We start from the raw sequence: 10,843 nt of genomic DNA on the forward strand, positions 1-10,843 counted from the left end.
GCCCCCCCCACCCCCCACAGTTTCTGCCCCTTCCCCCACCCACTCTCCACAGTCTCTGCTCCTTGCCCCCCGCAGTCTCTGCCTCTATTATGGCATAGTTATGCTATGTCTGCTTTTTTCTCAGAGACCTGATGAAGGGTATACCTATATGCTTGTGTATGTCCCTGCCAACTGTATAGTTGGTCCAATAAAAAAATATCACCCACAACAATCCTTGCCTTTCACTAATCATGACAGTATATTAGCTGTACAACAATTCCGATTTGTTTTCTAGCTAAGCAGGAACATGGTTAACATAGGAGAAACAAATTTGCCCATCCATTGACCACCATCTCTTGCCAAATGCCAGGCTTTCAGGTGCAAAACTAAAGCTCTTGATCCAAACGGTGCATAATTTCTAAATATTAAAAGCAGTTGTTAAAAATAATCATAGGTGGGTCTTCGGTAGTAACCGAAGATACCTGTAGTTGTATTAAAGGGATCATACACAAAATGTGTGCTGGTGGAATGGGCCACCACATTCAACCACAGTAGAGATACTTGGCACAAGGAGGTCAGAATATCATTTCTTCTTGAACTAGCAAAACTATGGATTAGGCTGGCTTTAATCATAAGCAATATCAATAACTGTCATTACATAAGATCATAAAAATCATACCATAAAGATCTGCAGTTCACATATTTGTCCTATTTTCCCTACAGCAATGAAACCAGAAGAGCAGGTAAGAACGTTCTGTCATATACTTTATCATATAGCACCAGAACTAGGTGGGAAGCAACCTATGTTCTGTTCAGCAATCCTAACAATTCGGGAGGGTGTCCTCTCTTGGGTGTCCTCACTTGGAAACTGAAAAATTTGGCAATTAACAAAATGTATCTTGGAAATTATTTCCCTGTTTCTTCTGCCCATCTTTTCTTTGATTAGCCACATAATATCTTCCAGTACCATAACCTCCATTTTGGAATAACTAGAAACAAACTCAGAAGTATATCTGAAAAGACTGATAAAACTACTGCTTTTTATTTCCTTGCTGAAAGCATAAAATAATTGTGAAAAGCACAGCATCTTCCTTTCAGGGGGAACTAATTTTTAATTTGTATCATTTGTTTTTATGGTTTCTGTGTTTACTTGTGCTGCTTTTCAACTAAATCACAGCTATTTTTAAGAGTAAATCTTTTTAAGAGTAAAATTATGATTTCATGTATGTTATAAAATAGCAATTTTCCTTTTATTCTTAAAAAATAAAACAACACACAGATTCCTCCCTCCTGGTTATTTTCAGATTAACTCTTCAAATTTAAATGAGCAGCATTTGGGGTGTTTACTTTCTTAAGGTGTATTTTTTATATTCTTTGTTTAACATTGTTGTAGCAGGGTAGCAGACTGCCAGCTCAAGGAGCCTGGGGTAGTCTGCAAGGCTTGCAAGGACTACAGCCCTGCTGTAAGCAGTACATGGGATTGCATGCTGCCTAGGCAAGGGGGCCAGTTGCCTTAGATAATTAGCTGGCAGGAGGTTAAGAGGGCTCCTGAGGAACTTCCAGAGAGACTTCCAGAGGGGAACTAGAGGGGGAGAGAGGCTTCCTGGGAGGGGAAGAAATCAGAGGGGTGTGAGAATTGGGCTCCTAGGGCATCTTTATGCATGCTCTAGGGGTGGAGGTAGGTTGCTTTAATTAGAGCAGCTCTGAGTACACCTCTAAATCACCCACAGCATCTCATGTATTATCATCCCTGCACTCCAAAATGGCAGCAGAGGCATTTTACCTAAAGCTCATTCAACAAGCTTTAGTTAAAACGCCCTCACCACCATTTTGAAGTATGAGGATGTTGATACACAAGACGTGGAGGCTGGCTGGAGCATGCTAATTAGACTTGATTAACTGAACCTGTTCCAACGCATTATAAATACAGCACGTTGAAGCAGCATCCCCACACGTGTGCAGGCACCCCTAGTGAGAGAGGCCTGGGACAGGCAGAAAGTCAAGAGTTGAGAGCAGAGACAGGCAGACAGCTGGGAGTGGAGGGTTGAGAGCCTGGGAGCCAAGGCAGGCAGAGAGTTAACATGCTGGAAGCAGACAGCCAAGAGCTGGGAGCTGAGAGGCAGAGAATCTGAGAGACTGAGGGCTGAGGGGGAAGGAGCTGGAGGGTCAGTATAGCATTGTCTGAGACCCTGTTAGGAGTGTCTTTCTCCCAGGAATATTGGCCAGAGACTGTGAATGCAGCAGAGACTGTGTATATGGTTTGAGTAAACCAGGTAAAGACCAAGTGTTGGTAGTTTGGACAGTGATGCAGTGGGAAAGCTTGGTTGTTCTAATTACTTCATGAGATTTGTCACTCAGAGTTTTAATTCCTGGCAAAAAATATATATATAAAAAAGTAGGGTCTGGTCCTCTACAAAGTGGTCTGAGCAACAAGCTAGCAACCTGTCCTTGTAAAAGAAAGTAAAGTGATCTTGTAGCCATGATGGTCCAGAAATTATGCAAGAGAGTGAGAGGGATTTTTTAGGGTGATATCTTTTTATTGGACCAATTACTCATAGATGGGATAAAGTTAGACAAGCTTTTGAATGTAAGACATTCTTCCTCTGAGAAACCCGTCTTACATTTGAAAGCTTGTCTGACTTTATCCCAACTATGTTGCTGGCCCAATAAAAGATAGCACCCTAAGAAATCCTTGCCCTTTTGCCGCTGGGGGGAGTGGGCAGGGAGCTGCGGGTCATGGCCTGTAGCCCTGGCAGCTGGGGGCCCCCTCCAGCAGGGCTGGGGGCATGGGGGACTATGTGTCAGGAGTGAGGGGCACTAGCAGGACCCAGGGCCTGTGGGTCAGGAGTTAGGGGCACCAGCAAGGACTTGGGGGCTGCAGATCAGGAATGAGGGGCACCTGAAGGGGTTGGGGCTGTGGGTTGGGAGTGAGGGGCACCGGCAGAGCTAGGAGGGCTGTGGTTTGGAAGTGAGGTGCAACGGTATGGGCAAGGCACCAGCATATCAGGGCTGCTCAAAACAACAAAGCAATGTTGGGGGACAGCCACAGCTAGACACACATCCTGGTGAGAGAAGCAGGTAGGAGGATTTCTGATTTTCTATGATAAAATAAAACCAAAAATCAATCACCAAAATATATAGGTATGTAGAACTTACTATAATGATTGAGGCACTGGTGGGCTTCAAAATTGCTTTAAAATTGTAAATGTATCAATAAAACATTGTGTTCACTTAATACCTACATATATATATATAGTGGCGTTTAATTTTCATCACAGAAAAATGTGGATTTGAGGTTTTTTAATCAGACAACTTGAGAGTTTTTTCAATCAGAAAATTTGGGATTTTTAAACAGAGGAAACCAGCATCCCTGGTGATCAGGCCAGAGACCCTCAAAATAGCTTCCCCGAACTTATATAGAGATTAAAGATATAAAAATTGTAGGATAAAGTTTCAACAGCTTCAGGCTCTCTGTTCTACACTATTAAAAACATTGTAATATTTTACAGTACAATATCAAGGCTCAGCTCTGTGGTCTGGAGAGGCCGGGAGAAGGAGCTCTCTGCTGCCATCTACTGATAAGCTGAAAAAGGAATGTCAACAGACAGTATTTGCATGAACAGCCTGGATGCCAGTACAAACACTTTGGTCACTTCTGTTAAGAATTTTTTAAGTCCTGGGGCTACACTTAATAAGATGATGCTGTTCTTGTCAGGTGAGTGCGACTAACGAGTAATAGAGTTGGATCTAATATGCTGTGTGTAAACGGTTCACCATAACTCTTTTGGGGCTTGGCTATGAACCTACTTAGCGGGAGCAGTGTAGCCCTGCTGACAAACTCTGTGTTCAAGAATGTCATGCCATTAAACCCCCTTCCACAGTATAATGCTAGGGTTGCAGTTAGAGTTCCTGTACTGGTGAGAGTTTTGGAGGCTTCCTTCCGGACAGCAGCATGAGCTGAGTGATCTCCACCAAGCATCCCCCTTTACACAGCCCCCACAGAACTAATATTGCTTGACTGAACTTGGCACTGCAACAAGAGATGGCAGTTACCCTTCACTGATGATATAGGTGGCACAGTGGAGCTGATTTAATTCCAGTGGGTGTGTCCAGATGAGCATGGCCATGTGGTATGTGGTGCCACAAACACGTTTGCAGTGCCACATACTACACAGTCAGGCATTTTCTGTGCTGCAAGGGTATGCTGCCTGAGCATGCCCTGTTCTGGTTTTTTTTTTTCCACTTTTTTTTTCACCTCTGGATATCCAGGAGTCAAAAAACCCCCAGAAAAACAACCCCAGAGCATCGCATGCTTGAGCAGCACATGCTTGAGCAGCACACACTGCTGAAAAAGCAGAGCTGGGCCACCCCTAGTGGCCATGCAGCTTCTGGGTACCCTCCCTCTCCTCTCATGTGCCACATCTTTGATGTAAAAAGTTGATTATGAAAGGGGAGGCTGCCACAGGGTCCCAGAGTGAGCCCTTTTCTATTCTTGGTCCAGTGGGTCCCTCCTGGGGCTCTCCTGACTTCATCTGTTCTCCCTAGGGCACCAGTCACCTTAAGGGCTATTCATGGCCTCCTTCTGCTCCTACAGCCACGCCCATGACTCATACTTTAAATCATCTACTGGGCATTACTTTAAATCATCTATGGGGATCTATTAATCAACTAATTTATCCAGCCTGCTGGGCCCCTGGCCCTGGATTGGCTCTCATCTCCCTGGGCTCACTAGCCCCAGTCTGTCTTCCACCAATACTGGGCTTCAGCCCCCTTCCAGGCCCTAGCCCCTCAGCTCAAACCTGTTTGACTTTGGCTTCAGCCTTCTATTGCCTGAGCCCCAGGCTCTTGCCCAGCTACCATAGCCCTATCCTAATCTCTCAGCCTCCTAGGCCACTAACCCTAGGATGGGCTGCTTCTTCTCAGACTCTAGTTAGCCTGCTGAGCCCTGGGTCCTGGCAAAGCTTTCTCTGTTCTCTGGGCCCCTAGCCCTAATCCTTCTCAGGCTTAGGCCCTCCCAGTTTAAGCCTACTCTAGCCTCAGACTTCCATTCTCTGGGCTCCTGGCCCTTGCATGGTGGCTGTGGCCCTTTCTTAGCCCTCAGCCTTCTGGGCTCCTGTCTGGGCTGCTTCTGCTACTCCAATCTTCTGCCCTTGGGGTCCCTAACCCCAGGCCAGACTGCTCTCAGTATCCTTAGCCCTCTTAGCTTCAGCTTGCTCCAGCCCACACTCTCAGTTTCACAGGGAAGGCGGCAGTTAGGAAACTAACCCTCTGTCTGTGTCCAGACAAGCACAGCCATGCAGTATGTGGTACCGCGGACACATCTGCAGCACCACATACTGCACATTCTCCATGTTGTTCTGTGCACTGCAAGGGAGCAGCACAGAGGGGTTTTTTGACCCCTGGATGTTCAAGGGGCAAAAAAACCCATAAAGCAGCATGGCTGGCTGGAGCTGTGTTTTGCTACTGGCCAAGCCCCACATGGCAAGATTGCTACTGGTGCAGCCCCAGGAGGCCCCCAGGACCCCAGTTAAGGCTGCTGGGGCTAGCCCAGTGTTAGCCCCAGCATCCCCTACTCTACTTGGCATAACTTGCCACTGCTAGGGAACCAAACACATGTCTGGACATGGCCTTTGAGTATTTGGTTCCTACTGTACTCCTTTGCTGTAGGACAGATATGTAATGTATTGCAACACTCAAACCTTGATGCATCTCTGGTAGTATATGAGATGCAGTCAGGTGATACATGGCTTGATTTATAACAGGCTGCATTTTAGCTACACTGACTAAAATCACAAAATTTACATTAAGTGTTTTGAGGTTTATATTTAAAAATTCTGAGGATCATTGATGCTTTTTATTTTTAGGGGAAAAGCCCTTAGGCATTTGATTTAAATTACTTACCTACTTGCCCTTTGTTACTACCAATTACATTTCTACAATGGTTTGAATGCTTTATGAAAATATTTGCCTTATTTAGATCTCTGATTATTCCATAGGGTGGCTTTTGGAATCTTAGCCAAAAACTGGGGGAAATTTTGACACTTGATGTGGACTATTTATTTCATGTTTTTCTTGCAAAAAAAGGCATTGGATCTATTGGTAAACCAGTTTCTTTCATTCATTAAAAATTACTAGATTACATTACAGTTTTACATTACAAGTGTAGTAACGTGTTCATTGGCAACACATAGTAGGTAAATGCGGGTGCATGTGCACCCCTGATCGTGGCAGTGCACCCCCTGCGAAAAGTCGCTGCTTGCCATCCCCTCACTGCAGCCACCACCGGTGGTGTCTGTGGGCGGTCCCTGATTGCTGCTGGCTGCTGCCAGCACCATCTGCGGGTGGTTGGCACTCGCCACCCCTCCCTCCCACTGCCAACAGCTCTGCAGCTGCCTGCACCACACTTCCACTGCCAACAGCACCGCCACTGCCTGCAGTTCACCGTGCGTCCCCAGCCACCAGGGGCAATGAATGTGTTAGATAGAATTAATGTCCCCTGGGAGGATTAGTCTTCTGTTTAAATAGATCTCTCAAAATGAACTATACTATTCATAGTGAGTAATTTAAAAAAAAAAAGATTTCTATTAGAGCATCCCTTTACTGCAACATCCTGCCTACTGAGCTGCACTTCCTCATGGAGAAAACATGTGGCAGTGGAGGTTCTTTTAGCTCAAATTATTGTATCTGCTCTATATAAACAGTTCCAGTACATTCTATTACTAGCTGTTACAATTTAAGAAAAAGGTTTTGGAATTATTGTTGAAAGTCCCTGAAAACATCATAGTGTTTAGGAGCACTTATGGGCAATAGATTATTAGGGATTATTAAAGAAAACAAAACAGAAAATGTCATTATACTGCAGTCCAAATCCACAGCACACCTACACCTTGAATACTGTGTGAATTTCTCGTCCTCCCACCTCCAAAAGGATATCATAGAACTGGAAAAGTTCAGAGGAGGGTAGCGAAAATTATCAGGTTATGAAGGGGCTTCTCTTATTGGGCCGCCCAGTGGCCATGGGAATCTCCAAGTCGCATCACAATAAGGCTACAAGCCAATCTACTTTCCCAAGTTACTGTGTCTTAATTATATATTGAACACAAATTGGGAGAAATTAAGCCCAAAATCTTGCCTCCTAAGCATCCTTTGTAACCCAATGAAAAAAAGAAAGCGGTACAGTTACTTGTAGAATCTGTTTGAAAATTGCACCTGCAAAAAAGACAGTGTCATGTAATTATTAGTCATCAAGCTTAACATGAAATACAGAAAGAGGGAAGAAAAAGAAAGAATAAACATCTAAACATAATGGTTAAATTAACAGTGTAACTGAAGTCCATTAAATTGTGAAGCCTATGAAATTAAACTGGGAATTAATTTAGCTGTGTACCTCAGATAATAAATCCCTGCTAAAATGCAAGAATAGTAAATTTTAAGTTAAAGCAGATTTGACACTATTTACCACCACCTAATTAGAATTTGTCACTTTTTCAGGGGTTTAAAATGAGACATTCAAATAGTTAGACTTTGCTGACATGTGGAATATATGCTTTAAAAGGCTATGGTTTTAGAAGGAAATGAACTAGTGTATCAGAGCCTTATGATCATGAAAGTGTACAGACTGTATAAAAGACAAATCTTTTAGAGTTGCTGTTGGGAAGAAAGTCTTTGCAATGTAAATTGATGCACATTACTTACTTTGTAGAGTGTGCACCCTAAACAGAAGGTGAAGTTTCCCTTCTCTCATCTGCATTAATTATTTAAATAACAACACCTAACCTTTTCACTGCTGTAATGATGCAGCCTGCACATGTCCATCGACAGTGCAAGCAGAAAAATGTGCCTCCATCCCAGCAGCATGGAAAGCAGCTACACAAGCAAGTGTATTTGTTATTCCTGTAGAAAAGGATATCCCTGTAGAGAACAAAATGTTTGACCACAATCAGCTTGTCCCTAAGCATTGCCTGATTATAACCATATAAACATGGAGATGTGCTTTTTTAAAAATTCTTCCCCTTAATATACATACACATAGTGTCATCTTCCCCCAACCTTCCCAACACAGAACAGCCAGGCATATATGGCCACAATCAAAAAACTAGAAATTGATGTGAGCCTCATTAATTTACCACGGCCATATAGCTGGCATACAGAAAAGAACTGTGGGCAGCAGCAGGTCATACAGGGTCCTCTTCCACAGCTATGGCTGTTTTTCCCCCTCAAAGTTTTAACCATTCCCATGTAGACAACCACCCTTGTGTCTTTGTTTTTGTTGCTCAGAAGACTCCCCTTGGACCTCCAGCAAGAGTACAGTAAGCTAGATAAAGTCCCTGTGATATTCACACTGATGTTTCTGCCATAGAAACACTAAAACTGACTACTGCAAGAGAGGTTAGTTCCAAAAAAAAAAAAAAACATCAGAAAGGTAAACCCAGTAATGGGGAAAAAAGGCAAAATGGAAGGGCAAGTGTGTATCTAATGCAGGGATCCCCGAGTCACGACCTCTGAGGTCTTCTGCCATTGCTGTCACTCATAGGTTGACAGTGATGACATGCTTCCTTTCTCAGAGAAGCTTAGTTCCTTGCTCAGTCTTGCTGTCTGGGCCAGCAAAGGCTGGAGACTGCTAGCTATTTACTAACTTCCCTAGGCATAGGTGTTGGAGTGCTAAAACAGTATACTCCTCTGATGAGGCAAGCATCTTGCAGTGCTCTTCTACAGCTTCCTTTGAGTGACTATGGAGTTTTTACAAGCTAACAAGTAATCTTATGGGGAGGCCAGTCTCACTATAATAATGATTTTACAGTACCTTTACTTCTGGATTATTGTTCTAAATCTGATGATTTAGAAGCTAAAAAAGTTGCCTACCCCTAAAAGCTTGCACTCCAGCCTTTGCTTTGCAAACTAATATAAAAGAGCATGGGTAACCCCAACCAATTACCTGTGGGGGCACATTTCTCACAAGCTATTCTCCAATCTCTCAGTTCTAATCCTCAAAGGGAGTTTACAAAACACCTTTCACAGATGAGCCTATGAACTTCGCTTTACCAACCTACAAAAAATCATGAACTAAATATAGACATTGGATTCATGATGATACATTATAACCAGCTTAATATCTCTAGTACTTACCTGCTGCATTCATTCCCCTTCCCCTCACCCATTGACTACCTCAATTTACATTTTCACTGACTGGCTCTCACATGCACACCAGCCTCTGGCTTCTATATTATTCCATCCAGGAAGAACACAGACAAACTGCAGATGCTTCTTCTGTCTGACCAAGGATACAATTGGAAAAATTCTTTTTTGCAAGCTTTCAAGTACAACTGTTTGAGTTGGTCTAATTAAAGATACCAGATTTAACCAAAGAACCTTGTCTGCCTGTGTCCTTAGACCAACATGGCTACAACCTACGCCCCTGAACACAGTTAACTCCAAGCAGTGAAAAAGCATAAGGTAGGGCCACCCAAAAAAACCAGACTTGTTCTGAAACCACAAGATTTTATTTTGGGTTAATTTATTGGACTTCATGAGTTCTGAGCTTCTAAGCACATTTGACTCACATTTCCAAGCTCTTTTCTGTAACTGTGAAGCCCAGTAAATTGGTTGTTTGGGTTTTTAATTAAAAAAAGGCTCCTGACAAAACAGCAATATCATGGCCGTAACATGCAAATAACAGAGCATCCCTCTACTCCCAAAACGAAGTCGCCTGTGAAGTGAAATGTGTCAAGATGCTGTTCTACAGGGTGCACCACTGGGCACAGATAGAGGCAAAGGGCAGGGGCACCCCTTCATCTTTTGTGTTCACCGTTCTTCGCGTGGGGCCTGAAGGCAGGCCTGGCCAAGGGTTGCCAACTATGCATTTGTTCTGGGACGTTTCATCACATGGCAACAGGATGTTAATTGCGGTGTGTAGACTTTAGGTCAGGACAGCAAATGCACATCGCTATTACATTTAAAAAACCCCACTGGACTACTGTATATATCAGATTCAACATTTAATACAGACTGTAATGAATGCCCTATCATTCATCTCCGGGGTGACTCTCAGCAGTCTGCTGGAGACTTATATCCAACTCCTGGAGACGCCAAGGCAACCCCGGAGGCTTGGCCCCCTAGCCTGGCCCGGCAGGCTATCCAGCTGGCCACTGCCGCAGCCGTGCAGCACGGATGTAAGCAGCAGCTGTGCGCCTGTAATGCGGCCGCCACCCTGGGCCAGGGAAAGAGCAAGGTAAGAACAGCTCCCGCCCCGCCTGGGAGCGCGTATGCCATCAGGCCTGGTGGGATCCAGGGGCTGCAGCTGCCTCGCGTCATAGCCCAGACCGGGGTCAGCCCCGCCCCTACCGCCCGCTTCGCTCTATCTCATTGGCTCTCCCCTGCCGCGCTGCCCATTGGCTGAAGGAGCCGTCACTCCAAACGGCAGCGGCCGCCGGGATTGGCGAGCTGGCCAGTGGCGTCACGAGCGACGGGGCGCCGATTGGCCGCGGCTGCCGCGTCGCTAGCGACCCGCCTGGCGGTGGATGTCGCAGCCGATTTTCCCTGTTGTCGTTTGAAATTTGGCCCAACATGGCGGCGGCCGGGAGCGCGACGGAGGCGGCGGCATCGGGTGCGAGGCGGGAGGAGGAGCCGGAGCCGGAGCCGGAGCCGGAGCCGGGCGCGACGGGGCCCGGCGGGGACGCGGGCGGCGACAGCGAGGAGGAGGAGGACGTGTTTGAGGTGGAGAAGATCCTGGACGTCAAGACAGAGGGCGTGAGTGCGGCGGGGACGGGGCTGCCCTCCCTTTCTCTCCCGGGGCGCCGGCGGGAGGCTGCCCCTGCGCCGGCGGAGAAGCGGCAGGAGGGAGCCCCGCGCTCCCGGTGTCCCCGCG

The 10,843-nt window shown here is 45.6% G+C and overlaps 1 protein-coding gene across 1 annotated transcript in view; it reads left to right on the plus strand.

Annotated features, from left to right (window-relative positions):
* Positions 1-10,316: 10,316 nt before the first annotated feature.
* The window catches only part of MPHOSPH8 (M-phase phosphoprotein 8), a 47,657-nt gene continuing 47,130 nt past the window's right edge, over positions 10,317-10,843 (plus strand). Inside the window, exon 1 of the mRNA XM_019524850.1 lies at positions 10,317-10,725. Within this exon, the coding sequence (XP_019380395.1) occupies positions 10,543-10,725 (183 nt within the window). The 5' untranslated portion in view covers positions 10,317-10,542. The remainder of the gene's footprint in view (positions 10,726-10,843) is intronic.

Source organism: Gavialis gangeticus, unplaced genomic scaffold, assembly GCF_001723915.1.
Source record: "Gavialis gangeticus isolate Ggan-Ray unplaced genomic scaffold, GavGan_comp1, whole genome shotgun sequence".
Classification (NCBI taxonomy): domain Eukaryota; kingdom Metazoa; phylum Chordata; order Crocodylia; family Gavialidae; genus Gavialis; species Gavialis gangeticus.